The 22,456-nt window shown below is 36.9% G+C and overlaps 2 protein-coding genes across 3 annotated transcripts in view; both read right to left on the bottom strand.

Annotated features, from left to right (window-relative positions):
- The window catches only part of epc1b (enhancer of polycomb homolog 1 (Drosophila) b), a 26,921-nt gene extending 22,566 nt beyond the window's left edge, over positions 1–4,355 (bottom strand). The window contains exons 1-2 of one of the 2 annotated variants that reach the window (XM_067363397.1): positions 4,025–4,355; positions 3,125–3,209 (exon numbers count right to left, since the gene is read on the bottom strand). Coding sequence is in view for 1 of the 2 variants with exons in the window: in XM_067363396.1 (XP_067219497.1) it covers positions 904–1,056 (153 nt within the window). In the remaining variant the exon portion in view is untranslated. Of the gene's footprint in view, positions 1–903; positions 1,292–3,124; positions 3,210–4,024 lie in introns of those variants that run through there. The other variant, XM_067363396.1, reaches the window with a different exon arrangement.
- Positions 4,356–5,048: 693 nt separating this feature from the next.
- itgb1b.1 (integrin, beta 1b.1) lies at positions 5,049–21,841 on the bottom strand. Its single transcript, XM_067363398.1, has 16 exons — positions 21,676–21,841; positions 20,980–21,046; positions 20,622–20,707; positions 20,323–20,518; positions 17,360–17,530; positions 17,043–17,278; positions 16,460–16,615; positions 16,269–16,364; positions 16,053–16,142; positions 14,068–14,208; positions 11,578–11,780; positions 11,264–11,484; positions 9,822–10,041; positions 9,414–9,646; positions 5,730–5,896; positions 5,049–5,591 (listed from the first exon to the last, which is right to left on the bottom strand). Exons 2-16 carry the CDS (start codon positions 21,044–21,046, stop codon positions 5,526–5,528), a joined length of 2,349 nt encoding a protein of 782 aa, XP_067219499.1. The 5' UTR covers positions 21,676–21,841; the 3' UTR covers positions 5,049–5,525.
- Positions 21,842–22,456: the final 615 nt, after the last annotated feature.

The following is a 22,456-nucleotide window of genomic DNA, read 5'->3' as shown; positions in this document are numbered from 1 at the left end:
TACACAGACAAATGTCATGGGGGAAATAATTTAAGTTTAATGGATCTGATCTAAATATTTCCACAATGGTAGTTGCTGAAAAAGAAGACTGCATTTTATTTCATGTCTCTAATGTTTGATTGTATTGCATCTACAGATGAAATGGAGATGTCAAGTGCTTCATTTGCCTATGCCGAGAAAAGAAAACAAGGCCTCATGTGCGCCCCTGCCCCAGTCAAACGGATCACTGCATACACACCTAAACAGACCGGTAGGGCCAGATATGCTTCCTCTGTCAATTCAGAGATGCATTCACCAGTGTACATAAAATGTAAATTCTTCTCTGCATAGCTTCATTAAGAACACATACAATTAAAAATAAATATACTAATGCTTTCACTGACCCGACAGCTATTCTAAAGCTTATGGCCCTTTAGAAAGAAAAAACAAACAAACAAAAACACTTTTTTGCATAGACACTTTTAACTATTTAAATATGAAACAATACTGCACTGATTGTTTTGCTGGTGTTAATTGGCGATTTCTGTTTGGAGGGGGGCAGAGATTGCCGCCCCCTTTGGTTCAGTGCGCGTTACTGCGCCTCCACGGAGCCCTAAGATAATCAACAAAATGGCTGCTTTCCCCGTGGTCACGTGACTCCTTTGTACTCCGTAACCCGTCTATCGGCAAAAATACTGCGTAGTAATCACCCCCGAGGTTATACTTGCAGAGAAAAGCTTATAATATTTGGGCCCAATATAATAAACCTCGACCGTATCGGACGGTAGCTACAGATTTGACGCGTTTCTGCAGGAGAAATGGCGGCCATTTTGTGTTCACTGGCGCAGAGAAGCAAGGGACGCGCCTCTGACAAAAAAAATGAAATTATTTCCAAAATACATGACTCTAAGCAATAAAACGTACCGATTCCTCCTCTTTCTCCATCCCCGTGGGCATCTGTGGCACTGCCCGGTTAATAGACGCATATTCGTGCAGGTCGGGCAGGTCCTCGCAGCGGAAGACGGGTAGAGGCTTGGAAGCGTCCAGCGCCCGCGCCCGAAACGACAGTTTACTCATTTTTCTTTATAATTCGAGATGCAGCATAAATCTATCCGATCCCCTAATGTTCCCTACTGGTCCGATTAAAGTTCTCATGGATGATGCCGGTTCGGTGTCCAGCAGTGCACGGGTCGCTCGGTGGAGGTGGCGGGGCGAGCGGAGGCGCGAGGCCGGGTGTCGGTCGCTCTCTCTCGGTGTGTGTTTCCAGCGCGCTCCGGTCCCTGATTCCAGGCTCAGTGCGCCATGGCCAACATGGCGGACATTAAAAACACTCTTTAACGGTTCGCTCGTGCTCAGCGGCCCAACCCCCCGATCCCAGATCAGCCATTCCCACATGGGTTTACAACGCATGCGCCTGTGGCGCGCGGAGCAAAGGAGGGAGGGAGTAAAAACCACTCCCATACCTTTAGCAGAGCGCGCCTCTTCAAAACATCTCTTTTTGACCGGTGTGAATTAGCATGAAATAACATTTTAATTGATATTAGTGAAAAAAGAGAGGTAGGCTAAATAGACTAATAAAGTCTATGGAAAAACGACGATTAATACTTGGCTTCTGGTTCTTTTCCAATGTTATACACAATTCTTTGCTATATTTTCACACTTAAAACTAAATTGTAGTTAATGACTGTGAAAGTAAAACAGGTGACCTAATGACAGAAGAGACATTAATACTATATTTTAGTGTATTTCGTTGCCTTCAATTATGCATGCTGTATTGTTGTGCATTTTAAAAATAAACTTTATTTTCAAGACCATTTCCACAACTTCCCCAGTTACAGAAGATGAATTATTTTACATTGTCACAAACCTTTTTAAATTAGCTATAAATAAATATGAATAATATATTAATATTAAAAATAAACATGCATGTCAATATAATGTAACAAATTTATTTACTATCAATTTTGATCAATTTGATGAATAAAATTTCTTTTTCTGTACAAAATAAATACATTTAAAAAAAAATTACTGACCCCAAACTTTTAAATGGTAATGTACATGTATATACTTATATATTGATCTTTGTAAGGACTAGTTTGAGTTTTAGACCATCGGAGTGAAGGCGAAGGGTAAAGTGGGGATCTTTTGGCTGGTCTTCACTTTCTGACACCCCTTTAAAGGGCTGTGTTGAGGGTTAAGACTTGGTTTAGGGTTAGGGTTAGGCACTGCATTATATCAATGAATGTCCTCACAAAAGTAAGCATGTGTGTGCATGACTGTATAGCCATATATATTTTGACAGAGTCAAAAAAAGGTAAAAAAGCAAAAATTTAAAGTCATTCATTGTTAGTTAGAATGTTTACCATACGTGTTTGATATAGAAGTTATTCAGTCATACTTCTGAAGTGATTTTACTTTTCTAGGTGGATGAACGTCTGGTTTGTGTTACTGACCCAATTCATGAGAGACCAATAGTTAAACCAAAAGTTAGTTACATATTTCAAACATTATTTCCTTTTGTTTTATAAACTGAAAAATCATATTCTGTGCTTTATGCTATCGATGCTAAGCTCAATTTGTATTTGACTACAAAAATTCCTTTATTAAAGTACTACAAAATGATTTGACAGCTGCATATAAAAGGTTTTATGTTTAAGTCAAAAGAATTTTAACACCAAATCACTTTCCACAGGAACATCTGGGAAGCAATGTAGCTGGAATCGAACACAAGTGAACCTTATGTAAACGCTGGTCAAAGATGATGACGAAAGCCAAAATTTGCCTTGAAAAGGAGATTTATCCCCTGCTTTATCTTAGTGAGGTTACAGCACAATCTAGAATACTATTCCCACTGGAAACAATGAAGACAAGTGCCTCATGACGCCCACAAGATCATGTTTCACTGCAAAAACATGCAGCATTCCCCTTCTGTCTGCTCAAGCAGTCCTACTCTCTCCTTCATAAATCCATGTACTTGCATCATAAGACCACAACACATCAAGTAACAAGAAAACAGATTTAACAGTGCAGAATTATAAAAAGCCACGCATTAAAAACATATGATGTAACCACATGTGTTTAAGTATTATATGATATTAAATGTCTAAGATAAAGCACCTATGATCTAGCACAAGGGTAGCTTTACCTCCACTCCCAGAAGACTGTCATTGCCCACGGGGCACCCGTCTCACCCTCCAGAGGGGCAACCATCCATCCGGTGGCGTCCATCCCTGTCACACACATTGACAAATAAGCATTGACCATGACTATACTCTTGACCTCATGGGTGAAGGTTTTGCCTTCTCTGGGACAACAGCCAAATTATGACATAAGTGCAAATGCACACAGCGTTCTTGTACCAACAAAGGGGCAGTGCTGTGTGTTGTTTTTCCACGTTAAATTAATAAAAGACAAATCTGCAATAGCGCCACCATGCTAAAACCGAGAACAATAACGCATTTTCGGTCGCTTCGCGCAAATCCATTTGACCGTTCACAATTGTGTCACTTCAATCCGGATTTTACGTAAATGAACAACGGGCGCTCGTGCAATATGAAGCTCGCGGAGCGGAAGAGAATGTAAAAGCTGCTCGGCTAACCGAGAGAGAGAAAAAAAAAAAACATTGACAGGACAAAAAAAAAAAAAAAAAAACAACGAATCGTGGCGAGCTTTTAAAGAGGATGACACGTAGTCTCGCAGTTAATGTGCGGAGATGATGCGGCCATCCGCAGTCAAACCTTCTGCAGATATTTAACCTGCGCGAAAAGTGCACCTTCGTCTTTGTTTCAACCCACAAATAGCTCGTGAGCGATCATAAAATTCCGACATTTTATCAAAGTGTGCAGTTATCATAGCAGACCTAATTTGTTAAGCTATTTTAAGTTTATTTTCCGGGTTGATGTGACATAATGATGTTGGGAATATGCTGACGCTCGCTTGCCAAGTTCAGTTTGACTCGCTCATTCAGCAACCCTTTATGTTATTAAAACGACATTAATCGATCAATCCGCTTTAAACGGGAGGCAGACATATAGTGAAGACTTACCAGCTCTAGATCTAGCAATCTCCACGGGTCTGTCCTGAATTTGCCACATTTCAATGTTTCAGACGGCGTAACTGTGTAACGCATCAAGGTGGTGTTTGGCAAACAAACGGCACAGTCGTCAGACATACTGTCTCTCTCTCTCCCTCTCTAGCCTTTGCCTTCCGTTCGACACTTCCGAGCGATTAGAGAATTTCCTCGGTTAAATGAAGACAACGCAACCCCGTTAAGAGATCCGGCAGGGAAATGAAGGAGTTATTTGCGTCAGATTAAGGCTGTAAGCAGACCCCGGGGAGAGTCCGAGACTGCCACAGGGTTAATAACTTTGCAATGGCAGCGAGACGCCGCCTGATTGGTCAGTGAGTGGCACCAATCACCTGTGGGAAGCTTCAGGCATATGATCTAAGTGGGAGCATGAAGAGATGCTGTGGCAGAACTAATTACTGCAAAATACACTTAACCCTTTCTGTTGTCTTCAGATCATTTATGACAAGGTTTGGATATTGAATAATACTATCATAAATAATACTTTGTGTTAGCAGGTTTTATGAACTTGTCAAGAATATACAGCACAACTAAACTGTTTTTTAAGTTTTCCATTTGGAGACTGTTTGGGGGTAAATTTATATGGCCTTTAAACGTTTGTGGCATTTAGTCCATATGTTTGCTTTTCCTAAGTTTATGCGATGCAAGGAGCCGTTCACATGATAGCGTACAATAACATTCTGTTTATTATAAGTGCGTGTTGTAGTAAAGTCATTTAGTGCGATTGTTAAAACATTATAGTTATAGTTATCATCCTTGGTGTGAACAGCCCTTAACACAAAATGCTCTTTTAGCTGATGCATTCACAATTTACAGTCTTTCTCTTGGGAAAACAAAAACAAAAATATTGATGACTCATCCTGCACTACACAGATTTTTATCCAATCATTTGCTCTCTAGAATGAGAATGCCCCTCCCCCAAATACAGCCAGCCACTGATTAGCATGGAGAAAAATAAATCACTCACACAAGAAGTCAAGAATGTATTTAGTAAAAACTCAACACTGTTTTATTGGCTTTATAGAAATTATGTAAAAATAAGAAGTCATTGGTGGATCTTGGTTGTGACTTCTTGTGAGAATATGGTATTTCAGAGCAGAGCACAGGAAAGGAGGAATTTAATATTTACATATAAACATAAAAAAATAATAATCAAGCAATAGAAACTAGCTTAGAAATCAGTTCTCAACTGGCTGGTTGTGACCCCAAAATGCATTTTAATTTGAATAGTAGACAGAAGGAAACAATGCTAATTGCAAACGGTAAAATGCTAAATAAATACATTTATCAAATTTTAAAAGGAAACATAACATTTGTTGTTGGCATCTGAGTGGGCATTTTGGTCCCAAGTCAAATGACCCAGACTGCATTAAATACAGTTTATGGTACTGTATTAAGGCACCAAGGTAAAATCCAAGACCAGTTGAGAACCACTGCTGTAAGCTGTACAGAAGATCCATCAATTTCCCTCATATTTGGGGTTCAACACAGTTGTCACAGCACTCTTGTAGATGGGATTCTCACCCTAAACAAAACAGAAAGACCATACATTCATGAGTATTATCATCCAAATATTCTTCCAATATAGCATATACAGCATGAACCCAACAAAATGTATTTATTTGCAATATTAAGAAATAAATATCAATTAAGATTTGCATACCGTGTCCCATTTGGCATTCATCTTCTCTTTCTCGAATTTGGCAAACTCTCTGCGATCGTGAATAATCATGAGCAGCTTCCAGATGAGCAGAAGTGCTAAACCAATCAGAACAATTCCTGCGACCACACCCGCTACGATAGGGATGATGTCAGGGCCAGAGGGACACTCTGTCAACACAGTCACAAAGCAATGTGGGACACAAGATAAAACCTAGTTTTCAATATCTATGAATTAAGAAATTAAGTCTGCATGAAACGGAAGTTTCAAAGTCTTTTCTTCTCTGTTGTGACATACAGTGCACAGCATAAATGAGTACACCCCCTCTGAACTAATACAAAAGATGTATTTTCTTTATGATCACTAATACAATTCATGGAAAGATGGCAAAACTAAAATGTATTAAACATATATATATATATATATATATAATAAAAACTAAGAAATATATGTAATTAATAGCCATAAAATAAATAAATTAGCCCATTTTGTTTAAATTAAGGATTGCATAAATGAGTACACCCTAGATTTAATTCAACAAATGTATAATATTCTAGTACTTAGTATGCACTCCATAATTTTGAATATACTGCACTGACACTTCTTGGCACGGAGTGTACAAGTTCATGACAAACTGTCACATCTGTCATTTTTAACTCCTGGATGATGAGCTCCTTAAATGCCCTGATCTTTAATGGGGAGTGTTGCTCAACTCAAAACTCTACAAAATCCCCCACAGGTGCTCAAGAGTGTTAAGATTGAGTGCAATACATGTCCACAGAAGGTTTTTCACTTTGCGAGAATGCATATCCTCATTGTCATGTTGAAAAAATGCCCAACAATGCAGGGAATGAGGAAAGGGTAATAAATCCTGTTTCAAGTTTGTGTATTAAATTGCACAGTGGTGTGGGAATTCATGACAGCATTGATAAAGCACAACTCCCTCACACCTTCAGCACTCATACATCCCTATATAAGAGCTTTACTGCCACTGAACTTTACTGTGGGAACCAGGCACTTCTCACTGTACTCCTCCTCTAGCAACACCATAACATTTTGGATGCTGTTAGATCCAAAATGAGTAATTTGGTCTCATGAGACCAGAGAATTGATTCCCAGAATCTATATTTTGTAAATAGGTAGTTCCAGTGAGAACAACAACCACGCATGCCATTTCTGCAGGCTGCATCTTACTCTGTGAGATAAACAGTCACTCTTTTCATAGCTTTTGCTGGCTCTGAGACACTCGCTTAGTATTTCTCCTGCTCTTTCTCTAGCCAAAAAAAAAAAAAAAACCCCTCATCACTAAATGAAAGCTTAAAATGAAGGCCTGATTATTTCAGGGGCTTTGTCACAAGTCCATTGTTTTTGAATTTCTGTGTTACTTTTGCTATATTTTCACACTTAAAACAATGATTTGGTAATCCTATTGTACCACTGTCCTCTTTTGTGCGATGAAATAAGTCTCCTGACAGTTCTCTCCCAAGTGCTTCCATTGTTGTCAGCATTAAGTCTGAGAATGATTGAGATACTTTTAATGGTCAAGAAATTACTTCTCTTTAAATGTTTTGGTTCAACATTGAAGGCGTGGATTCTAGAATCCACTGCCGCTTCAATATATATAATTTAAGTTATTAATCAACATTTATCTTTCTGTTAAATTATTCGAATGACTTCTTCAATGTAGGTTAAAGCATTTATTTCTTTTTCAAACACTAGAAAATAAGTTTGAATATTGTCTGTACCTCTCACTGAGATAAAAGGACATGTTATCAGTATGTTTTGGGAAAGTTTCCTTCTCAGAGCAAAGCTCAGATCAACTTCAGCCTTGAAGAAGGTGTGAAACGTGTTTATCTGTGTATTTGCGCTGTTCTGTGCAGGTCCTTTGAACTGGTGGATAAACTGGCACTCTGCTTGAGACCTGCAGAAGCCAGGTCATGACTCCAAAAGGACATCCGGTACCTAAATCCAGGGTCCCCTGGTCTCCCATCATGACGAAGGGAGATATGCTTCTGACTATCTGTCCATGTGTGGAAGATTACCAAATTTGTCTATAAAGGAATGACGTTAGTTGACTCTGTTAGAGTATAATTGTTATGGAAATTTGAATGTACGCAGAGCATCCTACAAACTCCTTGTGAGACTTGAAGCTGGCTTCTGCTGATTAAACTGCAAACTATTCTTCAGTAAAATTTTCTTCAATTTATTTTATTTTTTTAAAATTTGACTCCAGGTCTTTATTCAACATATCTGGTTTCAAGGGTCCTAAACTGTTTATCCCCAACAACATACTTACCTGTTGATCAAACACTGCCTTAAACTTACACCAGACATTTTTTATTTCATTTTATTTAGTAACTTTTAGAAGGGTGTACTCATTTTTGCTGCACAACATTTTATCACCTTGATAAGAAAATCTTATTTTCCTGAATAATTTTGACATGCTTCTTTGGTAACTGATTAAGCAGACTTGCTGGAATATTATATCTCTAAAGAACCCTAACTTCTAAGTAATTGAGTAATTGCTGACTTTCAGAAGTTTCATAGGGGGTGTACTCATTTATGCTGTGCGCTGTATATCTGAGTGATATGGAAGCTTGTTTCTGCCACTAGATAAAAAAATAAATAAATAAATAAATAAAATAAAGGCAATTGCAACTTTTTATCTCACAATTCCGAGTTTTAATGTCAGAATCGCGAGTTATAAACTCACAATTGTAGGATATAAAGTCACAATTGCAAGAAATAAAGTCAGAATTGCGAGATATATATCGCATTTGTGAGTTTATATCTTGCGATTCTGACTTTTCTCCGAATTGTGAGAAATAAACTTGCAATTGCAAGAAATAAAGTCAGAATTACGAGTTATAAACTCACAATTGCTCATTATAAACACAATTCTGAGAAATAAACTTGCAAATGCAAGAAATAAAGTCAGTAAATAGTCAGTAAATTCTTACTTTTTTCTCGCAATTGTGAGTTTATATCTCGCAATTCTGAATTTTCTCAGAATTGTGAGATATAAACTCGCAATAGCGAGTTAGAAAGTCCAATTCTGGAAAAACTGACTTTTTTGTCAGAATTGCGAGTTTATATTTCACAGTTCTGACTTTATAACTAACAATTCTGACTTTATTACTCGCAATTTCTTGTTATAAAACCAGAATTGCGAGATATAAACAATTCTGAGAAAAAGACAGAATTGTGAAATATACAAATTCTCAGAAAATAAGTCAGCATTCACAAAGTTGCGACTTTATATCTCGCAATTCAGAAACAGGCTTCTCAACAACAGCTTCTCGAATAAGAAAAAAGGTAGGGCAGGATTTAATATTGTCCATTGGGAATTGATTGAATCGTTGTTTGCTGCTGCTGCTGCGATCTCATGTGTGTGACAGGTTGCTGGAGGAGAGGGATTATTGTCCAGCTCTCATGCCAATGCACATGTCAGAGAAAAGACGTCATCGCAAGGGGGAGGAAAAGCTAATGTTTTTGATTAAATATTACAAGGTAAAAGAAAATGGATAAATTATTCATAATACACACTGCAATATTCTATAAAAAATAAGAATAGTCAATTTTGATTTCATGGTGACTTTAAATAATAAAATCAATTAATATTTGTATTTAATATTTGCAAAAATATTTCATACTGGTTCATACTGGCAACATTTGTCCATCATTTACCTTTTTTTGCAGCCACATGGACCTCAATCTTGTCATCATTCTTGGTATCGTAGGTGAAAAAGAACCAGCAGTCGTCAGTGTCCCGCTCTTTGCAGTCATTGATGTGTGGCTGGTTGCTGGACTGAGGAAGATCCTCCTTACTCTTTACTGCTATAATATTGAAGTTGCTGCAATTTGTCTCACATGTATGTTTCTTGCTACCCATACCAAACTGTCGGCACTCAACACAATCCCTTGAAGGAAAAACACACAGGAATATATTTAGTGCTGCTAGCTAAGATTAAATCTGTTTTGGAGCACCACTGAAATTAAAAGAAAAGTTATTCAGATACACAAATGGGTAATTCAACCCACTGGGTTAGCTATGTTAGGCTAACCTTGTTAGCAAGTGTTCTGTCAATAACTCACTTGTGTTGAGTGCAAATTCTGGGACAGGTTGGGCAGATTTCACATGTCGGACCCTCATATGTGTCTGAACATTTGCACTTGCCGCATACGCAGGTGCCAAGACCATTACAGATCTGTTTGTTACTGGCCAGACAGGTGGAGGTGTCCAAAGAGCAGTCGCACGCACTGCCGGTGTAGTTAGCGTCACAGATACACTGTCTGCACTCACATCGACCATGACCTGTGGGGAAAAGAATGCCTTAGTGATAAGACCGTCCTAATTGACTGAATAAAAAATTTCTTACGTAGTATTTTTCTTGTTTTCCAGTACAAATATCTAAACATTCTTAATTCAAGATACCTTTACTTGACAATGAATTGACAATGAAATATCTCAAAAAATTTAGTGAGTTAGTTTAAAAAAAGAAAAATATCTGTCAGTGGGACAAGAAAAATAATCTTGTTTTTCCTTTGAATTAAAGGTGCTAAATAGGATCTTTTTGACGTCGACTGAGAAACCAAAGACTGTTAGTGAGTTTTTTAAATGAGCGCATGCATAAGAACAGCCCCCCTCCTTCACAGCTCATTTCAAAGGAACGCCTCCCAAAACTCGTGCACGAGTATTGGAACACCGACATTCGCTGAGTCGTGTTAGTGGATTCATTATGTCGGACTCACCGCAGGTAACGCATAATCTGCAGTTGTTACTCCTGTCTCCTGACAAAAACATTGCATGTGGTGCCTGTGGAGTGTGGAAAGTTACTGGAGCGCCCAGCCGCGCTCGTCTCTCACAAGGAACGTCACGGGAGTGATTGATAAGCCAGAGGGCCAATCATTTACGCGATGATCGCGTAAACGGTTGGCTGATGTTTTTAAGGCCCTACCTCGTGCACAGATGATGTATATTAATATTATTCCTTTCAGTGCACCTAATAAATAGTCTTTTATCAGTTAGTAAAGACAGTTTCAAGTAATATTGCAAAAATGTATAAAACAAAACATCCTATTTAGCACCTTTAAGTTCAATATTTCTATAAATTTTTCACACAAGATCTTATTTTAAATCATTTTGTCATATTCAGTTAATGTATCTTGATTTAAGAATGTTTTGATATTTGTACTGGAAAACAACACAATACTGAGTAGAAATATTAATAAGAAAATATTTCTTTGCGATGTTCAAGCAAACGCAGCAGCTTTTTAGTCCATTAACATCAGCATAAAATCAAAATGGTTGCTATTTAAGAAAAAAAAAAATGCTACTGAAATACATTTTCTAATTAAAATGGGATGTGAATGCCATTTCATGTTGATTTTAACTATGTTCTATATTTGTAATTTAGGAGAAGTGTGTATGCATTTTAACATAAAATGGCAGAATTAATTTACAACAACATTAAAATTTGTAATAAATAAATAAGGTAAGGTAAAAGACAGAATTGCAAATCCTCAAAGAGTCATACCTCCACAGAGCTTGTTGTCGGAGCGGTCACAGCTGAAGTTGTCGCACTCGCAGAACTTTCCGCTGTATTTTTTCTTACACTCGCACGTTCCACAGAAACATTCTCCATTGTTGCTGCAGACGTCTGTCCCGTTATCTTTGCGACAGTTTGCATCCAAATCATCTGTTTTGACCTCATCTTGGCTGCACTCACAAAATTTGCCTAATCGGCCTTCATTACACCTGATATGAGAAAGAAAACTCTGAATCAGAATGATTATCATACTTAGTACTTTTCTGCATTTCCATATGAGAGAGAGTGACAGCTTCTCAAACCTGCATACTCCACACTCCAGGGTACCGTTGCCGAAGTGACACGCTGGGCTGTTTTGGATTCCTTCTTTGTGACACTCACATTCACAGATGAAGTTGAGGACGATCTCTACCTCCTCGTTAAAGCCCAGCGGTTTAATCTTTATTGTCTCTGACTTATTTTTGGATGGACAACCCTTAGCCGTGATTTCTATATCAAAATTCACCTATGAGGCAAAACACATTGTTTTACATTCCAGGTAGTATATAATTTATAGAAATGGAAATAGCCAACAGGGTGTACAGGGAAACAAAAGCTTGTATTTGTGCCACATTCTTTATAATGTTAAGGCCTTGTGCACATTACAAGACAGAAGCGTGCACTTTTTTTTGTGCTAATTTAAAGATTTAAAGATTTACTAAAAAGTTGTGCACTGTAATAAAAAAAAAAACCTGTTAAATGTTTAACTGCAAGTTACCTTACTATATATGGTGAAAAACTGTAAATGGTTTAACATCACATTATATGTAATTTTACAGAAAAATACTGTCAAATTTATGGTTTATGCAAGTAAAAACGATCTCCTATAGTGAAAAACAGTTAAAGGACATTTCCAGAAATCCCTGTGTGACACATTTTATTTCTTGTCCTTTTGTTATCAGTAATGTACATTAGGGTGTTGGTAGGGAGGACCAAACCTGCAGAAATTAAAAATTAAAAAAATAAATAGATAATTGACTTGGTAAAACAAATATAATTAATTTTAATTAAATGAAATAACCTTTTCCTTCATTATGTTCTGTATTTATTTTTACAGTTATTTTTTTTATCTTTTATTTGTTCTTTTTTCATGTATTTTAATATTTGTTTGTTTATGCATTCATTTATTTTTATAATTATTTATTGCAACATATTTATTTCCATATTTATTTATCTGGTAAAACTTTACAATAAGGTTCATTATTAACATTAGTTAACTACATTAGTTAACATGAACTAATAATGAACTGCACTACAGCATTTATTAATCTTTGTTCATGTTAATTTCAACATTTACTAATACATTATTAAAATGTTAACATTAGTTAATGCACTCTCAACTAACAGTGATTGAAAACAACATATATGATATACTTTTTTACCCATTTACCACAAAATTACTCAACTACACCATTAGCATGCATATGAAATATTGCATTTTTCTGAAAAAAACAAACAAACTTTATATTTAAATTAAATAAGCTGTTTCTGGATATTGATCTAGGTGTTGGAGGCAGAATTCTGGAGGTTAGATTTTAAATAAATAAATAAATAAATAAATAAATATATATAACTATAGTTTGATGGTATATATTCAGCAGAGGGCCATAGAGATCCATTCATTTTTCTGGATGCAGCCAGCTGATCATAGCATAAGTTTTTTTTTTTTATGTATTTTGTGAAAATATTTAAACACTAAAATACATTCAAATACGTATTTTTGTCAAAGTTTAGAATTTCTTTGTGCTGTTGTGTGTGTGCATGTGTATTTTTGTGTGTGTTACATCTCACTTCTTCATATCTGCATTTTTGGCTGATTTTGTTTGCCAAATTCTATATAAATACTGTGTATTTGTATATAATTCTGTGTATTTGTGCGTGTGTGTGTGAGTGAGCATGTCTGTTTTAAATTGCATTTGTGCTCTAGTACCAGACCTTAATTTCTGTGCTGAAATTTTCAGATTTCTGGCAGATTTATTTAATTAAAAGATAAAAAACTCTTACATGTTCTCCTTTCTCATTCATTTTCAATATGGGGTCCATTCGGACCATGAAGACAATGAGAGGGGTTTTTTTTGATGAAGGGAATGTTTTTAATGAGGGAAACATCAAACGGACCCCAAAGAGAATATGAAGGTTAACTAATGAACCTTCTTGTAAAGTGTAAAGTGTATCTTTATTTATAGAAGCATCAGATCTAACTAAGCGATAGAGATCAGAGTTTGCTACAGGATGCAGCAGATCAGCTGAAGAGTTGCGAGTTATTTTTACCGATTCGCATTGAAATTATTTCATATAGTGCACTTCAGATTGTAGTATTTCAGCTAAAAACCTACATACCATCTGATAGATAATGCATTGATTGTTTTCGCACTGATTTGCACAGAATAGAAAACAAATATAGCTAGTTGGAACTAGTTTTGATTCTTTTATTTTTGGGCTCCTGTTTCCCACATATTGCCCTCCTCTCCCAGTCTTTCTTTTCACAATTTCATTATTGCTGTAGCTGCTATGCTTTCAGGTTGGCTATATTTCAATTAAGAAGAAATTCATCCTAGCATCTTTGACTACTCTGTCTCAATTAGAACGTGTCTTAGAAGTATGCAAACTAGAAGAGGATTGGTGAATGGGAATGAGCTAGAAGTTGGCTGCCATATGGAAAGAGCGACAAGCTTCTGTCCTGAGCTACAGTTAGCACAGTAAGTTCCTTTATATGCAAGTTCAGATAGCATTTATTGTGTTCACTTTCTCACCTCATCCCCAATGGAGATGTTGGAGCACTTTCGCCCACTTTCTCCTTTTCTGATCTCTCCATCCTTGCAGTGGGAGACGTAGGAGATGGAAACACCAGCAGGCAGCCTGCTGTTCTCCAGAATGACCTCTGAGGACAAAGACTGATAGACAGAATTGAACACAGAGAGTATATTAGTGCTGGGAAAATAAAATATTCATAGCTCACTTTTGACAATTCTGTTTACTCAGCCTCATCATCGTTCTAAACCTGTATGAATGTCTTTCTTAAGTGGGATACAAAAGAAGACATTTTGAAATTCAATACTTCAAAATATCTACTTATGTTTTTCACAGATGAAAGAAAGTCATATGGGTTTAGAATGAGACGTTAGGCTGAGAAAATGATTAAAGCTTTCTTTTTGGGGTGAACTATTACTTTATACTTCTTATTTTTCTGGGGCTGGTTGCATAAACATATGTTAAGACAATGTCTTAAAGGATTAGTTCACTTCAGAATTAAAATGTCCTGAAAATTTACTCACCCCCACGTCGTCCAAGATGTTTATGTCTTTCTTTCTTCAGTCAAAAAGAAATTAAGGTTTTTGAGGAAAACATTCCAGAATTTTTCAGGGGCTACCAACAATTTGAAGGTCTAAACTGCAGTTTCAGTGCAGCTTCAATGTGCTCTACACGACCCCAGATGAGGAATAAGGCTCTATCTAGCGAAACGATTGGTCGTATTCTAAAAACAAAAATTATCTACTTATTAACCACAAATGTTCATCTTGCTCTAGCTCTGCGATGCACAACATATTATGTAATCACGTTGGAAAGGTCACGTGTGATATAGGCGGAAGTACTGAGCAAGTGTGTAAAAAGTGGAAGTGCAAAGACTAAAGGCAGGAACACACCAAGCCGACGCCGACGAACTAGTGGTAACGAAAGCATACTGCGGGGTTGGCTCACGTCGGCAGCGTCTGTGTCCAAAGTTGCCCTGACACACCAAACCGACGCTCGACAGCCGACGGCCAAGTAGCACATCCGTTCTGCGCCTGCGCAAGATGAAATGCCTTTCCGAACCAGCAGGTGGCAATAGCTGAACAGCCAATCAGAATGATCAGATGGCCCGACGGACCGACGCGAAAAAAGCCAATGAGGACCAACTTCAGCCAACGGTGCGGAACACACTGGGAAAACTTAGTCGGCCGACGAACAAAAAACTGCCCGACGGCCGACCGTCGGCTTGGTGTGTTCCTGTCTCAAGTCAAACGCGCTTTACAAAAAAGGTAAAACAACGATGTCGGATGCGTGACCTTTCCAATGTGATTACGTAATGTGTGGTGCATCGCAGAGCTAGTGCAAGACGAGCATTTGTGGTTAAAAAGTATATAATCTTTATTTTTATTTTTTTAGAAAATGGCTGATCGTTTCGCTAGATAAGACCCTATTCCTCGTCTGGTATCATGTAGAGCGCTTTGAAGCTGCACTGAAACTGCAATTTGGACCTTCAGTCCGTTGGTAGCCACTGAAGTCCACTATATGGAGAAAAATCCTGTAATATTTTGCTCAAAAAACATAATTTCTTTTCGGCTGAAGAAAGAAAGACATTATTAAAGACATTGAGTAAATTATCAGAAGTGAACTAATCCTTTAAGCTCTAGTAGTTTAGTCAAGGGGCAGTCAGTCTTACTTTTCTGTATCAAATTAGGCCAATCTACGACTTTATGTAACTTATTTCAAAAAGCTATAAACAGTCTTAAAGAAACTAATTTGATGTCTTAGTGTTTTGTGCAACTGGGCCCTGGTCACACTTGAATTATGAACAACCTTTATACATGGGAACTGGCTGTAAAGTGAATTCCTTTGTGTGAAAAATAACAGCGGTTTTAGCTTATTTTCTTTTGAACTGTAAAAGGAACTAAAGCTGACCACAACCAACCATTACTTCACACTTGATAGACTTTTGATGCATAACTTGCATCACATCATAGGCATTATAACTCACATTATAGGCGTTAATGATGAGCTCGATGACATTGGTAGAGGAGTCAGACAGTATCCCCACTGTTGATTTAGGGATTAGATCAGAGAGCTCCTATTGTGTGCACACATATACACCGTGAATAAACACAGACTACAAGTTAAAACTGATGCTCATATCATGAGATGATAAACATGATGTTGTTGCTATCAGGAGAAGATATAACATGCATGCACACACCCGATAAAGATCCTTGAATTGCTCTGTCACAGCAAAGATGGTCTGAATGTTGTTGTCACTCAGAGTGTCTACCAGCTGAGAGATGGTGGGGTAGTCCTGCAAAAAATAACTGAAATGAAAGACACTCTGACATTTCCAGTTGTCTGTCTGTGTGTCTATCTTCTATCTTGCTGTAAAACTCACACACTTACAAATTTGTGGCTCATGGTGTACATATTATTGCTTAGATAGCATTTCCCATCATTTGGACGAACAATGCCCCCCAATTTTCCATCTCCAGCAAAATGGAATCCAGCATCCGTGGAAAACACAAGGAGACGAGTGACGTTCCTCCAGCCAATCTCTTTCTGAGAAACAATCAAAACACAGCAGACAGAACACAACTTTGAATGGACAGGTCTTGTCAAAACTTGTTCAGTGGCTAAAGCATGCTGCTCCCTATGACTCAGTAAGAGAATGATTAATGAGAGTATGTTTCTTATTTTACATAGGCTCAATCGCATGTTGACTACATGCTTAGTTTTTGAAAATTAAATCAGAACCATCGGGCTGCAGTCAGAAGAACCAGTATATAAAGATGGTGTATACATTATCTGAAAATTTGCATTCAACTAGATTTCTAAACTGGACGTGTTTACCATTTGAAAAAAGTATTTTACCGGAACAAAAAGAAGCCATTCCCAGGGCATGTACTACAACGCTGCATGTGCTAACATGTACTGGAGACTTTGCCTGTAGTTATGTGGCATTTATAGAATGCTGAACTCGACCCACCGTGCAGACAACAGCTTGCATGATTGCATCAAATCCTGCCTCAGGAGAGTCCAGGTTTCCAGAGGTTTTCTGTTTGCTGACTTCTTGGGTGAACAATGTGCTGTCGTTGGTCAAGCTCAGGACGTTTTTGTAGCTGAAGGGTGCTGTGCAGTCGTTTGGAAAACATGGATTCTCCAGATACTTTGGCGTCCTCAGAATGAAAGGCATCACAAGCTTCTCCAAGAAAGAACCAAAACCTGAGAGCAAGAGTTAGCAGATCATTTAGCAGTTTTAAAATCATACACAGGTGTGAATGTGAGACTGTGTGTCCTCCTAACCGATCCGCAGGTCTTTAGTGATGTGCCGCATCTCCTTGGCAAGGTCAGCTCCGAGGTTCTTGACATTCTCAAGATTACTTCGCATAGAGTCACTGAGGTCCATCAGGAAGTAAAGATCGATGGGATAATCCTCTGCCCTCTTGAACTTGAGAGTAAACTTCTGTGACTCTTCTGTAGAGTGAAAAAGACAGAGAGAGAAAAAGAATGATCAGTCACAGCCACTTCTCATGTGAGCTCAAATAATCTTGATAGAAATGTTTTATTTTTTTTCCTGAAAAACAGTTTGTTTGTTTTTCTGGTCATAAAATCTACAATATGCTATCAGAAATTTGCTACTTTTTAGATAAACTGAGATGCTTTACTACATTGATAAAGTTAACTTATTAGTATAATTAGTATAAATAAATAAATTAATTTTTAAAAAATCTTGTCAAAATCTTTTAAAGGGTTAGTTCACCCAAAAATGAAAATTCTGTCATTTACTCACCCTTATGCCGTTCCACACCGTAAGACCTTCATTAATCTTCATAGGGAGTAATGTCACTTCCTCTGTCAAGATCCATAAAGGTACTAAAAACACATCTAAATCAGTTCATGTGAGTACAGTTGTTCAATATTAATATTAGCTATAAACCGACGAGAATATTTTTGGTGCGGCAAAAAAACAAAATAACGACTTATTTAGTGATGACCGATTTCAAAACACCGCTTCAGGAAGCATCGGAGCATTATGAATCAGTGTATCGAATCATGAATCGGTTCGCGGTTCAAACCCGCCAAACGGCTAAAATCACGTGACTTTGGCGCTCCGAACTGCAGATTCAATACACAGATTCACTGTGCTCCGACGCTTTCTGAAGCATTGTTTTGAAATCGGCCATCACTAAACAAGTCGTTATTTTGTTTTTTTTTGGGGCACCAAAAATATTCTCGTCGCTTTATAATATTAATGTTAAACCACTGTACGCACATGAACTGATTTAGATGTGTTTTTAGTACCTTTATGGATCTTGACAGAGGAAGTAACATTACTTCCTATGAAGGCCTCACGGAGCCATCGGATTTGAACTAAAATATCTTAATTTGTGTTCCGAAGATTAATGAAGGTCTTACGGGTGTGGAACAGCATGAGGGTGAGTAATAAATGACAGAATTTTCATTTTTGGGTGAACTAACCCTTTAAAACCAAAATAATATTTTGCTTCCCATTAATTGGAAACCATAAACATTAATTGCGCTATCTAGTCAACTTGCTGACAATTCTGGAATTTCTGTCAAATACAGGCTATTTTCGCTGTATATAAAACATACAATACACTTCAAATGATTATTTATATATGTAAATATACACTGCAGTACTTTAATGGCAAGACAAAAGAGATAGCAGCTGTGGGAGAAAAAAAGCTAATTAAGAATAGCAGTCACAGCAACAATCTTGAACTCCCACCCCTTACTGTAAAGATAATTAGGTTTGGTATTTGTCTGGAAAACAAAGAGTTTGATTTTGTTATAAATTTTTTGTTATGTCTTGGAAAGTTTTTCATTCATAAGTGCAGATGGTTTAAATCTAAACCTAACTTTAACCAGTGGATGAATTAGGTTAAACCCTTGTGCAAATCTTTAAAATTGGTTAAAAACAAGAAAGCCCTCAAGTTGATTTCTCTTTTGGACACGTATAAATTAATTTAAAAAGCCCCTTTTGATTTATATATATTTTTATTATTATTTGTGTCAGTTTGTTTTATTATGATCTCTGTTTGTTACCATATGCTCAACCTATGGCTGATCATATGTTGTTATATTCAGTGATTGGATTACCTTGTTTGTTTGTCTGTTTGTAAGTGGTTTCAATAAAAAAAGAAGAAGAAAAAAAGGAAATCTCGCCTCCGCCATATTTGTGACCCTGGACCACATTGATACATGGTTTGTTAGGATAGGACAATATTTGGCCAAGATATTACTATTTGAAAATCTAGAATCTGAGGATGCAAGAAAATCGCCAAGAAAATTGTCCAAATTAAGTCCTTAGCAATGCATATCCACTCACAAAAATACATTTTTGATATATTTATTTACAGTAGGAAATTTACAATATATCTTAATGGAACTTGACCTTTACTTAATATCCTAATGATTTTTTGGCATAAAAGAAAAAACGCTAATTTTGTATTGTTGGCTATTGCTACAAATAAACCCGTGCGACTTATGACTGGTTTTGTGTTCCAGGGTCACATTTAAAGTATTTGGCCCACCCATCTTGGGAACTTGGTATCCAAATTATCCCCAGTTTCCCCGTGGTAAATACGACTTGAGAGGGCGTTCATGTCAAAACTTTTAACTATTTACGATCATTCTCGGAAGCATTTCGGCCCGTTTCTCTTACAAAGCTAACATATGGTTTTAGATAACTTTGAATATGGCACATGAGTCGCATGGACCAAATTTATATAACTTCTATGCTTTTTTGGTAATTTTTCATTCACAGGCATCCTCTCAGTCCTTATTCATTTCACATATTTTAAGTAATTTGGCCAATATATTATTCAGAAATTCTCCTTTTGTGGTCCATGGAAGAAATAAATGGGCTGAATCCGAAATCGCTCAATACACCTTCAATAGGGCATTATTTGAGGACAAAGCCATTTGTTGTAATGTCCAAAACCATAGTGGACGTTATCGAGTGCACTCATTCTATCCCACACATTGCACCACAATAACGAGTATACAGCTGATGTACACGCTGTGCGAATTTGCTCATTTTCATTGACTCGTTCAAGTGAACTGTATTAGTTAACTAACGTAGGGAATAGTGATTGAGGGTTTAGGGTGCAATTTCAGATTCAGCCATACAGTTTTGGAAGAACACGAAGGTGAGTACATGATGACAGAAATGTAAATTTCACATCGTGAATAATTTCACAACACATCCTGTGATGTTTTGGTTCCCAGGTGGGGTCCAGTACCTGATCGCAGTTTCAGGGTGAGTTTCTGTGGCTGAATCTGGATGATCTCGTCAAGATTCCCTTTGTCATTTTTACGATTTGTGACAGTTTTGTTTATGTCAGTGGTGACATCTCCTCTGGTGTTTTCTATGCCGAGTGGAGTGCAACCAGCCTTTTGCAGGGATTCCTTTTCATCACAGCGTGAAAATTTGAAATCCTGTTAAGATGCAAGCACAGACTTGCTAAGTTAACGTGTTCCAGTGAACTCTTTCAGAGTCAGACGAGAAGTTGACAATCAAGTGACAATCAAAATAACTCACTGGATCTTTGCACCACACACACTGTGGCCCGATCAGGATACACTCCCCACATGTTTTGGGATTTTCAGAAATGCATAAATTCCTGTCTGGGTGCAAAACAAATACACAACTACTTTAGAAGACAAGATCTAACATTTTACAAGGTTACGTGAGACTATTAAATCATCACTTCCCAGTGAATAAAGCATTATGAAAAGAAAATACCAACACATTTTTTTCTTTGTACGTTTATGTTGAAGCAGTTCACTTATTCCCACAATATTACTATGAGATAAACTCATAAACCTAAACATTAAAAGAATGTCCCCTAAGGCTAAAGAAAGAAGCCATGTTGTTGGCAATAAATGACTTGCATTACCTGTTTTTGCTCTGACATGAGAGACAAATCCTAGCAGAGCTGATATTAACAGCACCCTCATATCCATCTAAATGCAGAAGAACCTCATGAATTACACAGAAACACATCAGCCATAGAGAGAGACCAATCACTTATTTGCAAATACACAAAATCCTTGTCTGACACTCACTTAACAAACTTTACTGTGAATGATTGTGCAATATATTTTTTAAAGTACATTTTCAATTTAAGAAATCTATCATTCTTTGCTCCAAAAAGTAGGTTCCCATTAAAAAACGTCAGGCAGACAGGAGTGTCTCTGACTCAGAACAATGAAAGAGACAGTTAATCATTGACTTTGATAACAAATAAGATATTGAAAAAAGCAAAAGCAGCCCCAGGAAACAGGCTCTTGTGTGCTACTCTGATTAATATACAAATACATATAGGCTACATACACACATTTTATATATATATATATATATATATATATATATATATATATATATATATATATATATATAATAAAATGTCAGAATAAAGCCATACCAGCATAAATGACTGACCCTGATTTACATTGTTATAGGTTGCCTTGTAATATGGATTTGCTTGAACAATATTGACTTGCATATTCTGTTACTAGTAAAATGTCATGAGATTTCATGTCCATTTTAAAGCAAGTATAAATAAATAATTGGTGAAAAAAAGCTTACTTACCTTAACACATGCTCCTAAGGCTCATTCAAGAGATGTGAGTTTATGATATAAATGTTAATAGTCCTGTAAGCATTTGAAGAATGCGTTTCTGAAATAGCACACAAAACAGCACACAGTTTGTACTTGAGTGTGTTAGGCGTGTGAACAGAAGCAGCAGCAGTCTCACACCTTACAAACACACAGGAAATACAAAATGGGTTGTGTGGTTTGGGCAGGACATGTCAGAGTGAGGCTCCTCCTCCAGAGAAGAATCACATTAGGAAAAGAGAGAACTGACTAGCATCAGGCATAAAGTCAAAATAATTCTAACTAATTATAATAATTTCATTTATATAATTTTATATAAAATATTTCTAATAATGCATCACAAACCTTTAATCAGAACATGGTTATCACATATCTTTTTTTAGCATTTAAAACAGGCCTTGCATAGTTTGCTGAATCTTGTGACCTTTAACCTCTCAAAATGCAGTTCCTCAGAACATCTACAAAATCACATAAAGTACAGTTTATTCTGAAACATCCAACCAATCATATATGTAGTAGCAGTGACGTGAGAGAACTCTCAAACACTAATTGTGCATCAAAGATCATTGAGAAAACCACATATTGCATGTTTCCAATATCATTCTAACTTACTAATTAAATTTATAAAACTGTTCCTGTTCTTGATTCTGATTGGCCAATAGCGGTGTTTTATTCATGATAAAACACAGCTGACAGCTTCTGTGTATTACTATACAACACCCTTGGCAACATAAACTGTGTGTTCTCAATTGAT

The sequence above is a fragment of the Chanodichthys erythropterus genome, chromosome 16 (assembly GCF_024489055.1).
Source record: "Chanodichthys erythropterus isolate Z2021 chromosome 16, ASM2448905v1, whole genome shotgun sequence".
Classification (NCBI taxonomy): Eukaryota; Metazoa; Chordata; class Actinopteri; order Cypriniformes; family Xenocyprididae; genus Chanodichthys; species Chanodichthys erythropterus.
Note: the sequence above shows the minus strand (reverse complement) of the source record. Positions and strands in the feature narration are given on the sequence as shown.

Coding starts and splice junctions, on each gene's coding strand:
- itgb1b.1 (XM_067363398.1), bottom strand. CDS start 21,046: ATGGATATGAGGGTGCTGTTAATATCAGCTCTGCTAGGATTTGTCTCT. Junction 17,279..17,359: donor CACTAAAGACCTGCGGATCG/GTTAGGAGGACA, acceptor TCTTGCTCTCAG/GTTTTGGTTCTTTCTTGGAG. Junction 16,616..17,042: donor TGCAAGCTGTTGTCTGCACG/GTGGGTCGAGTT, acceptor ATTGTTTCTCAG/AAAGAGATTGGCTGGAGGAA.